This window comes from Canis lupus, chromosome 6 (assembly GCF_003254725.2).
Source record: "Canis lupus dingo isolate Sandy chromosome 6, ASM325472v2, whole genome shotgun sequence".
NCBI lineage: Eukaryota > Metazoa > Chordata > Mammalia > Carnivora > Canidae > Canis > Canis lupus.
In genome coordinates this window covers 31,028,926-31,046,755 of record NC_064248.1, presented here as the reverse complement: position 1 = coordinate 31,046,755, position 17,830 = coordinate 31,028,926, and the positions used below count along the sequence as shown (strand labels likewise).

General features: G+C 55.8%; 2 protein-coding genes across 4 annotated transcripts in view; one reads left to right on the top strand and one right to left on the bottom strand.

Annotated features, from left to right (window-relative positions):
- The first annotated feature begins 895 nt into the window (after positions 1-895).
- SNN (stannin) lies at positions 896-10,806 on the top strand. 3 transcript variants are annotated; one of them, XM_025416488.3, is made up of 2 exons: positions 896-983; positions 7,825-10,806. In XM_025416488.3, exon 2 carries the CDS (start codon positions 7,912-7,914, stop codon positions 8,173-8,175), a length of 264 nt encoding a protein of 87 aa, XP_025272273.1. In that variant the 5' UTR covers positions 896-983; positions 7,825-7,911; the 3' UTR covers positions 8,176-10,806. The 3 variants fall into 3 exon arrangements, with proteins under 3 accessions (XP_025272273.1, XP_025272276.1, XP_025272275.1); XM_025416491.3 differs by lacking the exon at positions 896-983 and adding an exon at positions 1,291-1,463; XM_025416490.3 differs by lacking the exon at positions 896-983 and adding an exon at positions 1,553-1,669.
- TXNDC11 (thioredoxin domain containing 11) overlaps positions 10,732-17,830 on the bottom strand; it is a 63,876-nt gene continuing 56,777 nt past the window's right edge. The window contains 2 exon segments of the mRNA XM_049111388.1: positions 10,732-11,490; positions 15,583-15,663. Of these exon segments, the coding sequence (XP_048967345.1) occupies positions 10,848-11,490; positions 15,583-15,663 (724 nt within the window). The 3' untranslated portion in view covers positions 10,732-10,847.

Below are 17,830 nucleotides of genomic sequence, written 5' to 3'. Positions count from 1 at the left end.
TCCAAGCCGTGAGCGCCCTGAGGACTTGAAGGACCCTCTGTCACCCCTCCTGTTGCCCCCAGCTGGCCACCAAGGGACTGTCCTCTGGCTGCACTGCCTTCTTGGGTGGACCAGTGCAGATGAGCGCACTAGCAGGCACCTCCGTGTGTGCAGGCAGGCAGACAGGCCTGGCCCCGAATTCGGCCTCCATCACAAGGGGACTGCGGTGCTTCAGCACTTCGGGGCCTCGGGTTCCCCATCCGTAAAATGGGTGAGTCCCTCCTCCGCGGGGTCCAGTCTGTACAATGTGTTGAGCCATTAACACGGGGCGCGGCCTGGGTGGGAGCCGAATCAAGGAGTGAGCACCCTGACTGCGATGGGCCAAGGCGTGCGAAGTGCCTGCAGCCTCCGCTGGCCCCCGAAGGAGAGCTCCGCGGGGCAGGGGCGGTGTGGGTCTTGCTCGGGGCTGTTTGCACAGCCCCCCGCGAACCCGGCACCCGTGGGGGGGGGGGTGCTCCGCAGGGTGAAGGGAACCGACGCACGGATGATGCATGAATGAATGAGAGAGTGAGTGAATGATCTGCTCCTTCCCCAAACCAGGAGGTTCAACGGCAAGGTCTCGCCTCCCTCCTGGCCCCAGGGTGCACGGCGCTCTATGCCTGCCTCAGTTTCCCCTGTGCCTCGGGGCGTGGGAGGGAGGGCTGCAGGGGCCCCTCGCCCCCGGGGCCGCCAGCTGCGCGCAGCCCCCGCCCCGCCGGAGCCGCCCCGGCCCCGCGCGCACGTGACCCGCCTCGGCCGGCCCCGCCCCGCCGTCCCAGCGCGGGCTCCCATTGGCTCCCCGCGCGGGCCACGCCCCCGAGGGGCGGAGCCTGGGTGCCCCGCCCGCCGCAGAGCGGGGCTGCTGCGTCCCGACGGTGCGCGGCGGCCGGACCGGGCGGGCGGGCGGGCGGAGCCGGGCCCGGGGCTGCTGCGGGGCGATCGGCCGGGCTGCGGGCGGCGCCATGGTGAGCGGGGCCGGGCCGGCGGGAGGGGCGGGGGCGCGCGGGGCGGCGCGGGGCGGCGCGGGGCGGCGCGGCCGGGCTGGGGGCGGCGCGGAGGGGGTGCTCCCCGCGGCGGGGGAGGGGCGGCCCGGGCGGGGGCGCGGCGGGGGCAGGTCGCGCGGGGGCCGCGCCCGCGGGCGGGGGTTCTTTGTCCGCTGCGCTGCGGCGAGATCGGGACAAAGGAGGCGGCGGCGGGCGGCGGCGGCGGCGGGCGGCGGCCGCTTGGCGGGGGGCGGGCGTCCCCCCTCCCCGGGCCTCCGCACGCCGCAGCCCGCAGTTCCGCGCCCCCGGCCGGCCGCCGGGTTCCTCGGGGCGCCTCGGGATGTTTAAATTAACGGAGGACGCGGGCGTCCTAGCTTCCTCCGGGGCGGTCCGCCCCCCGCCCCGCCGCCGAGGGCTCCGCGGGCTCCGGGTGGGAGTGCGGGGCCTGCGCCCATCTCGCAGGTGCGGAGACTGAGGACGGGCCGCCGAGTTCCGTCGGCGGTGACTGCGCGGCGTGGGCACGACTGGGTGTCGCGGTTCCCCGTCCCCCCCGCCCGCCCCAGTCGGGCCGACTGGAGTTGCTTTTCCAGCTGCCGCCCCGGGGGGCCGGGCCCCTTCCTCCCTGCCTCCAGCGTCAGAGTGGGGGAGACGGCGTCGCCTGGCAGAGGGTGAGAGGAGAGGGCGCTGGAGCTCGCCTGGCGCCGCGCCTGCTCGTCGCCCGCGCTCGGCACGCGGTAGCTGCCCGGCGCCTGTCATCCGTGTGTCCCCAGCATGAGCCCTTGTCCCTGCGGGGCCGCCCTGGGGTTCACCTGGCCCCTGAGCCTCAGGCAGGGGAGTGGGGCGCTGCGGGGTGGAGAATGTGACACTTCTGTGCCAGGGTTGACATCTGGGATGCGGGATCCGGGCTGCTTTGGGTTGGATTCCTGCTGCGGCTACTTTTGAGCTGTGCGACCTTGGGCAGTTGGCTCGACTTCTCTGAGCCGCAGATCCCTTATCTGCAGAGTGGGCGTAGTAATGACACTAGGGTTGCTTTGAGGCGGAAAGGAGAGAGGGTCTGTGGGAAGTGTTGAGCTGCCGGGTGTCTGGAATCCTCCGCAACTTTCGTCAGGCATCTACTGTTATTACCAAAGTTGTTTGGCCAAGTGGGGCTGACCCTGTGAGAGTGACCAGTGGTTGATTCACAGGGTGGGTCATGAGCCTCAGGCTGGGGCCCCAAGAGACCCAGCCTGAGCTTGGGGCAGTCCCTGGGCTAAGTGCACCAGCTTCCTCTTCTGCCCCCAGGGAACCCAGGGAGTTCTGGTGCAAGCTTCCTCTTCTAGAGGATGGGGTGTGATTGGGTGGGCGAGGGGAGGCTGAGATGGCACCAGCTACGTGGAACGCTTAGTTTCCCATTGGCATCCCTGCCCTGCTGTTCTTGGTCCTGGTTTTTGGAGGGCAGGAGCCTTGTGACATGCGTCCCTGGGTCCCAGTGCCTGCTTGGGCCTGGCGCAGAGTAGATGTTTCACCTGTGTCCCAACTGTGGCCACCAGTGCCCTGTCCTCCATATACCATCCTACGTTCCTAATCAGAAACTAGGCAGCAGACGTTTCTGGTTTGTGAACTGCAGTCCCCTGAAGAGGCTGAGTCCGGCTTGTTGGCACACCTTGCAGGTGGCTTTGTTGCCCAAGGGCATGGCTTAACCCCTAGCGGCGCTCCTGCAAGCCCCCTGCCCCATCCCACCCCAGGTGGAGGGGTTGGCCCCCGATAAGCAGGAGGGTGGGGGTGGCAAGCTGGTGTCCTGCTGGGCGTGGTGACACCCATGATATGCTCAGTTAAGCGAGAAGAAGGTGGCAGGTGTCCTTGAGGGAGAGGCTATTTGTGGTGTCAGCCCGGACCAGGCTGCCTACCCTCCTGGGAGGTGGGTCCTTGGTGGAAGGCGGAGGTGATACTGAGGGCTCACTGTCCTCCCTCGGGCACCAAGAAAGGCGTAGTGCCTGGTGATGGTGCAAACCCAGTGGCCCCTTGGCCTTTCCGTTTCCACATTTCTTATCACTGCTCATCCTCCCCACGGTCTGGCTGCTGAGGTCAGGACCTCATTCCCGTTTTGCACACTGCGACTCTGCCGTTTAGGAGCAGTTTGCTTGGTTGGCTAGGTCAGAACAGCTCCCAGTAGGGGCGGGAGGATGGCGGGGATTTGAATCTGCTCTGCCACTAGCTGTGGTCCGCCTGGGCCCAAGTGTGTAAAGTCACCCGTGGCCTGGGGCTAACTAGGGCTCACTTTGGGGGCCTCACAAAGAGGCAGGTAACTGGAACCCAGCGTTACACTGGGGAAGACCTAAACCATGAACTCTGAGGGACAGCAGGACAGTGGAAGGCGTCTACCCGCAACTGTCCTTTTGAACCCACCAGGGGGCAAGGGGGCAGGGAGTGGGGAGCTCCGAGGGCGCCCACGGACTGGCGAAGCTAGGCTTTAGAGCTTGTTTTTTCCAGGAGCTGTGGGTGAGATCTGAGGGCCAGGGCCACGGAGCGGGAGGGTGGAGGATTGGTCCTATATGTTTTGGGGGATCCCAATGCCAGCCCTTGTCCTGACTGAGGGAGCTGGCAAGGTGATGCTACAGAGGTTGGGCTGGGGAAGGATGCCCTGTCGCCCACCCCCAGAGCACCCAGAGCCTGCAGGCGCCTGGCTGGGCTCTGACCACCAGGTGGGCCTGCCCTCTGCACTTGGAAGACCCCTTCTTTTGATCTCTGGGCCCCAGGTAGGGTCAGGTCCTGCATGCTGGCTCCTCACTCGGGCAGTCCACTCAAACTCGTGCCTCAGTTGCTAATATGGAACCCAGAGCTGTGAGCAGTGTGAGCCGCAGGGTTGTTGGGAGGATGAAACAATTGTATGGAATGAGTGTTAAACTACTTAGGTAATTGTTCTGGGGTGGGGGTGAGGGTGCAGGTTTCCCAGGTGCCATCCTGGGCGTCAACCCAGCCCAGGTGTGGCCCTTCCTGGATCAGGGTGAAGGGTCAGCTGACCTGCAGGAGATACCTTGGCTCAGAAGGGCAGGAGGGAAGCCAGGGGAGGCAAAGCAAGCAGGTAGCGTCCAGCCCAGGACACCGGGGCTCAGGGAAAACCAGCCAGTTGCCATCACGCTTCACATTCCCTTTGGGCTCTGATTCTCTGTGGCTTCCTCCCCTCCCTGCCCCCCAGCATGTGGAGACAGTTGCCCCTTCAGGTCTCAGGCCTGCTGGGAATCCGCCTGCCCTCACACACTCAGGATGCCAGCTTCCTGGGGTCTCTTGGGGCAGGTGGGGGGACCCACGTGGAGGGTCCCGGGAGTGGCTTTGGGTTGGAGAGCTGGCTCAGGGGTGGGGGCTGCAGACCATGATCCCCATGAGGGCAGGGTCTCTGGGCTTGGAACACATTTATTGAGCACCTGCTGTGTGCTGATAAAGGGCTGGGGATCCATGGTGGGCCAGAGGGACAGTGCCCTCCTCTTACAGATTCAGAGTCCACCAAGGCAACAGCAGCCAAGGAAGCATGTTCTCGACCTGAGAGAACTTCAGGTAGCAGAGAGCACTAGGGAATAAAATGAAGCCGTGCAATGCAAGGCAGTGGCAAGTGTGGGGTGGTGGCGCATCTGGAGCCGGGGTGGTCTGGGAAGGTGTCCTCCCAGAGGCACCCACAGAGAAAGTCCCAAATAACAGAAAGGAGCCAGCCAGTCATGAGACAGAGAAGAACATTCCAGGTAGAAGGAACAGAAAGTTCAGAGGCCTTGAGGTGGGAAGGCGGGGAGGGTGCGAAGAAGCCTGGGGAGGCTGGGAGTTTTGATTCTCTGCTGATGCCAGGAAGGGTTCTGAGCAGTGGATGATGTGAGCAGAGTTTTTAAACTGTCATTTCTCAGGAAATACCTGCTGCGTGAATGCAGGGACAAACAAATGCACTGGGGGCGGGGGGGGGGGGGGGGGCGGGAGGGCGCCAGCGAGCACAGCCAGGCATGCCCATGGCTTGGTCACCTGGCTCTGTGCACTTGGTGGGGGAGTCCTCCTGGCCTGGCCCCGGGACAGCAGACAGGGTTTTGAGGTCACCAGTCCTCTCAAAGGGTCCCTTTGAGCTAGAGCGGCCCCTGCCTGAGTTTCCCCATCAGGACCACGCGGCTCCCTCCCGGACTGGTGAGGCTCCCAGGCAGGTTTGTCCCCCGGGGACACCCCCCCCTCAGGGCTTGCTTGCATTGTTTGATTTCCTACTTCCTGCCCCCAAACACACACATACTTCCCGTTCTGAATTGATACTGCGTTTCCTTCCTATCCAGGGGCCTGGTAGGAGGGCAGGCACCCCAGCAGGCACTGGACCCAAGAAGTCCAGGGGGAGGGACAAGGCAGGCGAGTGTTCTCCCTCGTGCGGAGAGCAGGGGGTTGGGGACAGGTTCACCCCACACAGCTTGTGGGCCATCGAGGGGTAGAGAGGAGACCTGTCCTGTCTGGAGGCCCGAGGGGACAGGCCAAGAGGGGTGGGGGGAGTTGATGGCAGCCCTGGAGGTGCCAGGGAAGAGGCCAGGATAGGCTGTGCACTTGGCAGCACGCAAGTGTGCAGGGCCCTTCCTGGAGCCTGATGGGGGAGGCAGGTGCCAACCAGATGGCCGTGCTGTGGAAGCCAGGGTTGCACTGAGGCAAGGGCCCTGAGGGCGCAGGTGCAATTGCAGGACGAGACCTTCCTGGGCTGCGGGGCCTGGAAGGCATCCCTCCCTGAGCTGGACTGACCACCCTCCACACTGTTGATATTTGGGGCCGGATCCCTGTTAGTGGGGGCTGTCCCCTGCACCACGGGATGTTTAGCACATCCTTGGTCTCTGTCCACTCCATACCAGCAGAACCTCTCACTGTCAGCCGTGACAACAAAAATGTCTCCATACATTACCAGATGTCCCCTGGGAGGCTTAGTCACCCTGGCTGGGAACCCTTGAGCAGGGTGAGGGGAGCAGAGCGGCGGGGCAGAGAGACCTGCCTGGCGAAAGGCCTGGAGGTCAGAGGCGGCAGGGTCAGTGTGGCTGGGGAGAAGCCGGGCCTGGGGACGCCTCGGTCAGGCCCTGTAGGTCCCCGGGAGGACTTGGGCTTCTCCTCTGGGTGACGGGGGCATCGGCTGCAGTGGACCCACACAGGGGGGCCAGGGAGCCTGCCGAGAGTGGCAGCGGCAGCCTGACCCTGCAGTTGGAAAGAAGGGGGATCGCCCCCCCTCCTGCCCAGGGCACCTCTGCGGATGTGGGCACGGGTGGCAGGGCCATCCTGGGGGGAGTGGCGCTGGTCCCTGGACAGACTCCAGGGGCGTGGACGTAGCTGCCTTTGACCTTCAGGCACGCCTGGACTTGGATGGGCCGGGAGTCTCCTCGAGTCTCCTCGGTGTGGGTAAGAATCACTTCTAATTAAGGCCGTTATTGCTCAAGGACGGCAGGTTCCATCCTGTCGGGAGGGAAAACCTTCCCTTCCAACGCTGCCTCCCTGTGTTAACGTCCACCTTTCCGGGGAGCTGAATACAGCGGCCAGCCCTTACTGAGCGCCGAGGGTGGCACCGGATTCTCCAACACGCAGGGGGCTCGGCTTCTCCAACACGCAGGGGCTCGTTACTGTTATTTGCTTCATTTTTGGAGAGGAGACGTTGCAAGGGGCAGGGTCTTGGGACCCGGGGAGCCTGCTAGCTTGGGCACCTCCAGCCTCAGCGAGTGGTCACCTAGAGAGTCGGGGTTTCTTCTCCCTGCTGCGCTTCCCACCGCTGGCTGGCTCGCCTTCACCCCTCAGCAGCAACAGAGGAGGGCTCTGAGGCTCAGCGAGCTGCAGGGGCTTGTGTGAGGTTGGCAGCGGCCAGGAGGTGGTGGTCCAGCGTGCCCTCCTGGCCCCCACCCACCAGCTGATGCTCCGGCCACCCACCGCCCTCCGCCCCTGCACTTGCCAGCAGGCCCTCTCCTGCCATTCCCCAGCCAGAATGCTTCTCCCTGGGGCCTGGCTCTTCCTGCTGGCTCAGCGTCGGCCTTACCTCCCTGGGCATTGCCTGCCCTGCCCGACGTAGCATCCTGGCACCCAGTCCCGTGTTCCTGGCACTGGCCCTCATGCATTTGTAGTGAGAGGCGCTGGTGCGGGGAGCTGTCTGCAGTCTGGGTCCTGGACCTGGGGGCTGAGCTCGCTGCGGGAGGGTAGGTCTGTCCCCTCATGCTTGTCCTCCCTGAGGCTGTCCTGAGCACCTCCACGTTCCAGGACCAGGGCTGCTGAGCACTCTTTGCAGGCTGGTCACCGTTCCCTTGTGGACAAAGGCTGTCTTCTGCTGCACCCTCTCCCAGGTGTTCCGGAGGACCCAGCTGAGTTGCATCTGTCGCGTGGTTGAGAAAGGGACTCAGTCATTTCCCTGCTTCCTGTCCCTTTGTGTCTGGCCGTCACAAAGTACTGGCTCCTCTCGGTCCCTGAGTGGTTACCGAACACCTACCAACACAGGGCCTTCAGAACATTCACCTTAAACAGACCCTCTTCCAGCTTCCAGTGGGGTGCAGGGCATGGGCCCCCTTCCCTGCTTCTTGGTTGAGTGGGGAGAGGGGCTCCCGTCTGGCAGCAGGAGCACTGATGGTGTCCAGGGTAGGACGTGGAAGGGGGTAGTGTGAGCGAAGACAACGCTCATGACGTCACAAGCTACGAACAGCGAGAGCCCACCAGTGTGCTTTCCACCAGGATGAGGGCGGGATGGTCAGGCTTAAGACCTGATTAAAAACAGACCCTTCGGGCGAGGCCATCGCCTGCCCCCGGCCACCCCCGAGGCGGTGAGCTGTCAGGGCCCTGTGGGGTCCCCAGGGGCGCCTCACGCTGCTTTGTCTTTCAGGGCTCTCGTGTCCAGCCTGAGTTCCAGCCTCGCTGAGCAGACTGCCCCACGAGCTTCCTCCTGCGGAAGCCCCCTCAGGCGCTGACCATGTCTATAATGGACCACAGCCCCACCACGGGTGTGGTCACGGTCATCGTCATCCTCATCGCCATTGCGGCCCTGGGGGCCTTGATCCTGGGCTGCTGGTGCTACCTGCGGCTGCAGCGCATCAGCCAGTCGGAAGACGAGGAGAGCATCGTGGGGGATGGCGAGACCAAGGAGCCCTTCCTGCTGGTGCAATACTCCGCCAAGGGACCGTGCGTGGAGCGGAAGGCCAAGCTGACCCCGAATGGTCCAGAAGTCCACGGCTGAGCTGGGATGCCGGGGCCCCGACCCCGAGGCCTGTGTGCAGCCCCCTGAGAGGCAGGGGAGGGGCAAAACCACAGATGCGCTTGCTAAGGAAGGCTTGACACTTGCCAGCATGGCCTCGCTGGGCTTCATCACCGCCTGCACGGACTCCCGAGATCTTGGCTGTCCTTAGCCAGAACACGGTGGCCCTGGGCCTCCCCCTGGCCTCCTGGTGGGACTGCCCATTGCAGGCAGTGGGCAGGCCTGACCTTGCTGGGGCTCACAACCCCGTAGTGCTTTTGTTACTTGAATGTTTAGCTGAGCCTGTTTTTGATGGAGCTACTACTGTAACGTGTGAACTCACAAACCTGTGAACTGTAAATAGGCCCCGGAAGCATGTGCTTAAGCCTTTTTTGCTGATTTTTTAAAAATACCGTGTAGAGCACATGGGACTGGCTGTAGTAATAAGCTGACTCAAGGCTACGGGGGCGTGTCTTAGACATGGAAGGCCCACGCTGCCCTTGGCAGGGACCTCTAATATACCTGTGTGTGTAGGCAGAGGACGTGACCTGTCTTAAGGCTCATGGCTCACCAGCTGGGGTGCTTTGGTGATTTCTGCTTGGTTAGCGGTGGATGGAAGAACCATGCCCCCTTCTCTTTGGGTCGCTAAATGCCAGTTCCTGTTGAGAGTGGAGTTATTGCAAGGAAGCCACCGCCACTGCCTGAGAGCCGGTGAAGGACGCGTCAGGGCGCGCTGACGCGCGTCCCGAGGGCTGCCAGGCGGCCTGGTGGCAGAGCAGTTTCATGAGCATGCTGAGCACTCCCCTGCTGCTGTCCTCACCCAGCATTACTTGGCATAGGCTTTTGCTACAAACACCACAGCCTGTGGCGGCTACCTTTTATCTGAAACCCAGCTGGCCCAGGAAAGAGGAAATTGTGGGTCTTGTTTGTTGTATTTAATACTTTCTGCACTGGAGGGGTGGGGGAGGGGACTTTGAGGGTCCCCCCCTCCTCCTTTTCACACACACGTTTTCTCTCTTCTCTGAGCACCACCCACCTGCTGGGGAGGGGACTTCACTTTCCCCTGTGACCCTGCTCTAAGAGCCCCCAAGTGCATGAGCACCCTGAGTGGGCCCCCCCCTCCGGGGGAGGGTGCGACGGGGAGAGGGAATTTCCGGTTCAGGATGAGGTTTTCACGAAGACCGAGAGGAGCTGGTGGCTGTCGGGCCAGCACCCCCACAATCTGCATCTCCAAGGTCTCCCTTGTGTATCACTTCAGCGAGCTCGCTGAGATTATTGATCCCACCACCATGAGCACGTTCCCCACTACTGTGATTCAAACGTGACTTGTGTTGGCATCCGTGGTAATAAACTGGGGACCAACCCCAGGCTGAACCACGGAGCGCTGGTCAGGGTGCCGGCGGCTCCTCGGGCCCCACTCAAGTCTCTAACAAGCATGTTGAACTAATGATCTGCTTCCTGGAACCTGGAGGAGCGAGCTTAGGGAACACTTCCTTTTAGCAGCACACCCTTAAATTGGGGGTCAAACACGAAGTATTAGCTTGGGGGTTGGGAGAAGCACAGCTCTGTAACTGGGTGGTAGCTGGGTAGCCCATAGGAGATGCCCCAGGGGGTACTGAGGAGCCTCTGCAAGGCAACTGGGCTTTATTTAGTACCGGAGAGCTGCCCTTGGCCCCTAAATGATCTCTCCTGGAGATCCTCCGAGGCCCCGCAGGCTGGAGGGGGCCACCGCTTTCAAGGGTGCCCTGTGGAAGATTGAAGAGAAGGCTGGGTTTCTGATGACGGGCTCTGGAGACCAGTGTACAAGGTGTAAGGGGTGTCTGACCCATTCCGCTTGCATCTCAGAACTTCCAGGCTTTCTACCTCTACTTTTCCGCAGCCAGCAGCATACACTCAGGCTGTCTTCACCCGGGGAACCGGGGGACCCTGCAGGGCTCACCCTGAACACGACCGCTTGCCTGTCAGACTTGCCCTGAGGTTTTCACGGGGCTGATGAAGTTCTGGTTTTGAAATGATGAACCCTCACTTTCTCCTGGGTTTCGCTCCTGGAGGTTCCTCGTCCCACCTATGCCCCGGTGGCCAGGAGCAACATCTTTACAGTCGCAGTGCCCAGTGCCGGGTCAGGGTCGTGGGCGCAGGGGGCACTGCTGGGGGTGTCTGCGAGGCAACTGGGTGTGCCTGGGGAGGCCGAGAAAACCACATAATAGCTCTCACTGTTCCTATTTATCAATAGCTACTTTTTTTAGCATAGATGCCAGGGCCACACACTCACATGGCTTAGTTCTGACCTGTCGTTGAATTCTTTCTGAATAGACCAACTGTTGTGTTCTGGTCCTCTGACGGGTCAGTCAGGAAATCAGCCTTTCATCCTGCATGGCATCACAGAAGCAACAGGAGGGGGATGGGAGGGAACTCTGACACTGAGCCACTAAAACACGGACTAACTTTTCAGACAAATGTTCAAATGGACTGTGCTACTGTTTGTCTCAAGCTACCAAGTTTGTGCAATAAGTGGAAGGGATGTCATCCCTGTTCAATAAAAGCTGAATGACATTCAAGTTGATTTTCTAGACCACTGAGAAAATCTTTATTTACAATAAATTTCAATAAAATTTGCATAAATATATTCCCAAAGTACAGTTTCCATCTCTGATTTCTTCATGTCATTGTAAAAGTTAGTCTGTCCTGTTCTCATTGCTCCTTTCAGACGCCAGCGTGGAGCTGCTGTTGGAAGGCGGGGGGCTGCCGCCAGGTAGCCGGGGGACACCCGAAGGGTTTGGGTGGCCAGAGCCTGCCTCTTTGTGGGGAGTGAGGTTTTCGGCTCCATCCTTGCCCTCCAGCTTCCGTTCCATGGTCGCCACCAAGATCTTGAGCCACGTGTTCTCAGTGAGGAGGTTTTCCGAGGCATCGGCCAGCTCCTGGAGCTTCTGGGCCACCTCCTCAAGCTCGTGGGTTTTCTGCTCATACAGGGTCTGCAGCTGCTCGCTGTGTAGCTGAAGCAGGCTGTGCTGCTTCTCCAGGGTCTGCTTCTGCCGGAGCAGCCGGTGCTCGTCCCTGCGCGCACTGGACAGCTGGGCCTCCACCTGCACTTGTGCTCTCTGAAGGGTGCTGATCTCCGCCCTCAGTTTCTGGATCTCTCTCTCCAAATGGGAGATGTGCCCCTGCTGGAAGACTGCCTCGCTCTGAAGACACTCTTTGGTAGGAGGGTTAGCTAAGTTCTGGGGGGTAGAAGCAGGGTCTGAGTGATGCAAAATGAACCTCAGCAGGTTGGGAAGGGTGACAGGAAGGTCTTCAGGGTATTTCACACTACGGTCCTTTCTGGAGAGAAAGGGAAAGGAGTCAAAGGTGAGAATCCCATCAACATTCTTAGTCCAAACCACACTGCTACCAAAGGCCAGGCTGCTTGCTTCCCAGCAAAAGACATTGAGGATTTTGCTTAATACGAGTCAGCCAGGAAAAGGTTTCTGGGCAAAAACTCTTCTACAAAGCTGAGGATGTCCCATATGCTCATTTTGTAATTAAGGTGACTTCTCCCAAATGTGTGTCTGCTTCTAAGGACAAAGAGCTCAGTTTCTGAGAACAACCTTCCAAGAAAGACAAGCAGCTCCCAGGCCTTATGGCAGGGCTGGAGGGCACTGGCAGCACGTGGACAGAGGGGACTCTGTGAGCTCTGAGAGGCCCAGTGGTGTGTAAGGAAGGACATGCTGGGGCAGGACGTCACCTGTGTCACTCCGTGGCCATCCACAATGCTTGGTGCAATAAGAAAGACGGAACACTCAGCCGGATTTCTTCAGCTGGCATTTATTACACATTATGCAAGGCACAAGTTCTTAAGAGAGGGTAACTATACCCCCCCACCCAGGGCATCTGGCAACATCTGGAGACATTTTTATTACCACAATGGGGAAGGTACCACTCAAGCCCTGACCCCTGACAAGAACACCAACCACAGGACTCTGAGAAGTTAAGGCTGCCCTGCTCTGAGAACACAGAATAAGGAAGGAAAGTGACATATGAAGGGGGTTCCCCCAAAGCTTTGATGCAAGCCCTGATGTACAAAATTCCTTTTTAGAAATTGTCAACTGTATGATGACCAAAATTTGTATCACATCTAAGGGCCCCAGAGGCACCTGCCGTGCAGACTCACAAGGCTCCACTCGCTGTCACAAGCGCCCAGACGAGTGACCCCCTTGAGCCCCTGCACTGCCTCATCTATAAAAGGAGTAATAAGAGCATCACTGCTCTCAGGGGACTGCTGTATGGATGGCATGAGCTACCTGACTGCTGAGTGTTAGCCTAAAAACAATCATATTATTCTGTGGTATTCTCAGAAACCACTCATTAAAAGCTTACACACACTTTCCACACACAAAACCAGTGGTCAAATATCTAAGAAAAGACAAAAGGTATTCTTTTGTGGGCGGGTAGCTCTTTCCCAATGAAATAAAAATCACAGGAAAAAAAAATCACATATGCCCCATTTTATACATTTACAGAGACTTTCAAATGAATGGAATAGTCAGGTATTTGCAGTAAGTTTATAACCACACACCCCACCCTTTAAAGCATGGTTTTCTTAACATAGAGAAGTGTGCTTCAAGTGGGGCCTCCCAGTCATTCAACAGATGACTAAAAAACCTCCTGGCCCCCATGAAGCGTGGGCAACAAAGGACAAGAGGAGGCTGGCTCTGCCACTAAGATATGCAATGCCAACCTGGTCTTGCAGGATAGAGTAACTGTGAAAGACCCCAGGAGAGAGCTGCCTAGGTACCGAAGTATGTGGGGGAGACGTTTACATTACAGAGAATGACACCTGTAAGGATGCTATTTTAGAGACAGATCCCTGGAGCAATCTCTGTGAATCTACCAAACGGGTGTGCTAAACGGCTTTCCAACTTTTTGGAAGTAACAAGGACACAAGCTGTGAACAAACTTCCAAAAACGAATTATTTTGAAAGCGTTGTAGTAAAAGGTCCCAAAGTTTGACTCCACTCTAAATTCATTAGAAGTGTGTTCACACACTTCTAACACCTAAACAGCTAAATAAAAACATGACACGGGATCCCTGGGTGGCTCAGCAGTTGAGCGTCTGCCTTCAGCCCAGGGCGTGATCCTGGCATCCCGGGATCGAGTCCCACATCAGGCTCCCTGCTTGGAGCCCGCTTCTCCCTCTGCCTGTGTCTCTGCCCCCACCCTCTCTCTGCCTCTCTCATGAATAAATAAAATCTTTAAAAAAAATTTAAAAAAAAAAAAAAAAACCAAAAACATGACAGGGTATAAGGTCTCTACTCTGAAAGAGGAGGTAGGATACTGAGGATACTAAGGGCAGGCTGCTCCTCTACAGAAGTGAGGCCCTCCCCAGGGCACACACTACAGTAAGCCAGCTGGGTCCTCACCCAGGCCCGTGCCAGAGCACCTGAATTTGGAAATGTCACGCAAGGAAGAGTGGCTCTCAGACACCCCTGCGCAGGAATGCCGCCTCTGCCAGGGAGAGGAGGGTCACACGATGGGGGAGGACAAGCTCTTTCATGTAGTTTCTCTCTTCAATGACTATAAAATATGTGCTCACTGGAGACCAATTGCAAGACAAACAAGAGGCATCCCTCACATCACCTGTAATCCTCCTCCAAAATAACTGTCTACATCTTGCTACTTACTGCACACACTTTAACCTAGCACATTTACTTATGTCTCATTAAAATATATATTTATAGTCTCTTCACCAAAAATAATATAAACATATGCATCATGAAAAAATCCTTTTCATTTTCTCTCTTGCGCCTGCTCTTGGCCCATTTACACCTTCTGAGTATACCAAACGTTCAACTTGGACCAGCTGACAAGGAGCTCACTTCATTTCTGACCACTCTTTATTTTTAGGAAATAAGAAAAATTCTATTCCTGAGTGGCAAGGCTTTGGTTTCCCAAGCTCTCTGTATTAACAAGGAGCTGGACACTCTTCTTATATCTAGTATTTACATTCTTGACTTTCCAATGGTGAGGGGGCTGCAGGGAGCACTGTTGCACATGCCCAAGGTGACAACATCAAGCAACTCTCTAATTAAAGCTCAGTCCTCCCCACACAGCCCAACTCAGTCTCCCAAGCACACAATTCTGTGTGTCTTGTGCTGGGTGTTAGAACTTTATCACTTTCCTAAACCATGTCTGAAATTCCAAAACCATGCTTCATTCAACTTCATGTCCAACCTCCATCCCACAGAGATGAAATTGCTAGTGTTACTATCCAGGATTCCTTGGCTGTGTGGCACTTTAAATGCTTAGAAGGAAAAAGGTTCATCAGGACAGTTAGCAGAACAGGATGAGTCACACTCTGTTTTTAGTATGTGATGTGACAGGACCCTACTACCCCAGGAAGTATTCCAGCAAAAATTCCTTGAGATAAAGAGGAAAAAACAAGGAAATGATTCAGTCCCCATGAAGGAAGCACTCTCTTAGAGAAAAAGAAAGTATGGCAGTGGCTGCAGTGAACAATAGAAGTGAGTGCAGGAAATGAGAACCAGAGACATCCTATGTATGACTTAGGAACCTCACTAAAATAATCCTGCAAACGCTTCTCCCTGGAAAGATACGGTCAGAGCTGCGTGACTGGTCCCTGAGGACCCGTCCTTCTACAAACAAAGGGAATCTTTTTAAAAAGGGGACAGAACATTTGGTTTATCAAGCTTTCAAAGGCCAAGAGTTAATTTCCCTTTTAGCAAAACATCCGCATCCAACACTTACTAATTTCCAAGTTAGGCTGTCCCTTTGCTGATGTCCCATCCCCGTCTGCTGGGCTTTCAGGGTAGGTGCTGTCATCACGGAACTTAGAGTCCACTTAGACAAATGTGGAGACATCAAGGTGAACTCCCCAGGGCGGATGTTCACAGATGTTTGCGTAAGTGGGGAGAAGGCGCCTAGAATCCCAGGATGGGGTGCAGTGGGGAGGAGAGACTCCATTTCCAACTTGCACAAGAGGGACAAGGCAGTCACCAGCAGGACTCCATGGAAAATGACAAACATGCGAGCCTGAGGCAGGCAGGGCCTGATATCCGGGAGGCCCAACGGATGAGCTACCGTCACCTGGCCCACGTGAATGCAGCTCTTTGCTTTCCAGCCACTGTACGCTCACAAGGCCAAGAAGGCACACCAGCTCTGATTGCCACATTCATGTTCGTGAGTGCCCCACACTCTGGGAGGGGCAAAGTTTTCACCAAAACCTCATGTGACCTTGTGATACCAAAGCTCTTTTACCCTTAGTCCCTAATGGCACATTTTGAGCAATGTATTTTATTTAAAATAATTTAGTAATAGCTAATGATCTGCATTTCACTTCTGTAAAGTACCTTAAACTCATTTCATTTTCGGCAAAAGGATCCCATCTGCCCAAATATTGAAAAAACTCAGCATTACCTGTTGCAGGGAAAAAATAAAACAGTAGGAAGACGGTCGACCATAAATTCCCATGGAAGGTCATTCTGAGATACATCAATCCTGGCAAAGGGAAAGATGAGAAAAAGTTAAAGATCAGTCCAGGACACTCCCAACGTGAAAGAACCTTCCCTGATAACGAAGAGCCTGGAGCATTTTCTGTGGCCCCACTGATCAGCTCCTCTTAGAGCACTACCAACGCAAGCTGGCTGCAACTCAGGCAAGAAGAACCGATTCTTCCAGAACATGCCACTTTCCACTCAATTTACGGAGCGGAAGTGACATATCCTGTGAGTAAGTATGAACTTTCCCAAAAAGCTCACTGACATCTCCGGGGGCTGTCTACCCACCTGATGGAGTCGGGTCAAGTACTTTAATCCCCAAATTCGCTCTGGAAAATGGGAATCATTGTCCAAAATACATCAAGCCTCTGAAGACATAAGAAAGTTAGAAAATAAAGCTTATACTCTATTTAATATTTATGTTTTGTATATCTGGATGGAGGCTACAAAACATGGACTGTTTGTATATCTGGATGGAGGCTACAAAACATGGACTTTCTTAGCAGATCTTAGATTAATTTTCTAATACAGAAAATGACATCTGTGCTAAATTACCCAACCTGTGCTTTTTTACTATTGAAGTAGCGGCCCCTCCTGCAGCCGGCACTCAGCTAAGCGTGTAGTCATTAGTCCATCGAGATGTCCCATTTGCAAGAATTAGTAGGATTGGAGTAAATAAAGTTATGACCCTGAGCCCCCCACCCCAGCCCGCAAGTCTTGCTCAAATGGTTCAAAAACAAAACACATCCTAGAAGAGGGGAGCAGACCAAGTGGAGGACCACTTGGCCAGGAGGTTCCGATGTCAATCATCAAAAACAATGCACACAAAAGATGGCAATTTTTTGAATCACTAACTTGAAACAAGCTTTCAGAAAGTATAATGGGGGATGGGAGTGAATCAGTGCGATGCATTTGTCCAGAAGGATGACCAAATTATAATGGTTTTACACAATTTAACAAAACAGGACTCCTGCCTCTGCCTGGGACAGCCTACTTAAAACATCAGGGTTCTGTTTTCTAAATAAGTGGTTATTGAACGCTTTAGTCTATCATCAAATACTTTTTTTCTCCTGAGTTTTACTTCAGAAAAAATGTACAATCAGAAGAAAAACATGATCATAAACCTCCACTCAGAATTCCACTGGGCTAATCAGGACTTTCTTTCTGGGATTCTTATTCGAGCGTGGTGTAGACGCCTACATATTGTGGAGAGCGGCATCCGTACATCTCACATGTGATTCAACTAATTATATGAAAAGCATTGTTCTAATAAATGGGTAAAAATCCCTTCAAACTCCAGTCACAATTTACTTAGGCACTGCTCTCCTGGTGGACATAAATCACGCTACAGTGACAGCTCACGCTTCTCTCCAAGTCCCAGTTCCTTAATTCCCCAAAGTGAAATTAACTGGGGCAAAAATGCATAACTATTTTTGTGCTTTCTTACAAATGTTGCTAACATGCTTTCCAAAAAGGTTCCACCCAATTCACTTATCCTATGACCTACTTCTGACTGTGCCAATTTCATTTGACTCTATCAACACAAGACTCCCGTCACTTAACAGCACCTATAAGTGTAAATGATACTGTTATTGTTTTAATTTACACTGACTAGACTGTACTCTCCCTACTTATGTATTTACACTCTCCTCCTCCAGGAGAATCCTACTCCTCACCTCTCTTCTTCACCCAGGAGTCCCTCCCAGCTGTGTCTCCCCCTGCGCCCCAGGTGGTTTTTCACTGTGGTAATATACACACAAAATGTCCCAGCCTGACCATTTCTGAGCGCACTGCTCAGCAGCATGAAGTGCACCCATGATGCTGTGCGGCCATCACCCCACCCGCCTCCACAACGGTTTCTTCATCCTACAAAACACAGACTCTCTCTCCATTCAACAGCTCCCCACTCTCCACTCCCCCCGCACCCACCATCTACTTTGATTCTGTGAATCTGACACGCTTGGGTGCCTCACATCACACAGTACGCATCCCTTTGTACTGCATTTAACACTGAGTCCTCAAAGGTTATACATGTTGTCAGGTGTCAGAATGTCCCTCCTTTTTAAGGCTAAAGAACACTTCCCTGTGTGGACAGACCACATTCCCCTCTCGGCAGTTCCTTAAACCCCTATTCTTTCTCAGGGTCTGGAGTTGGGAGTCCTGTCCTT

Bases quoted from the DNA above. Each gene is read 5' to 3' on its own strand.
- SNN (XM_025416488.3), top strand. From the start codon at position 7,912: ATGTCTATAATGGACCACAGCCCCACCACGGGTGTGGTCACGGTCATC.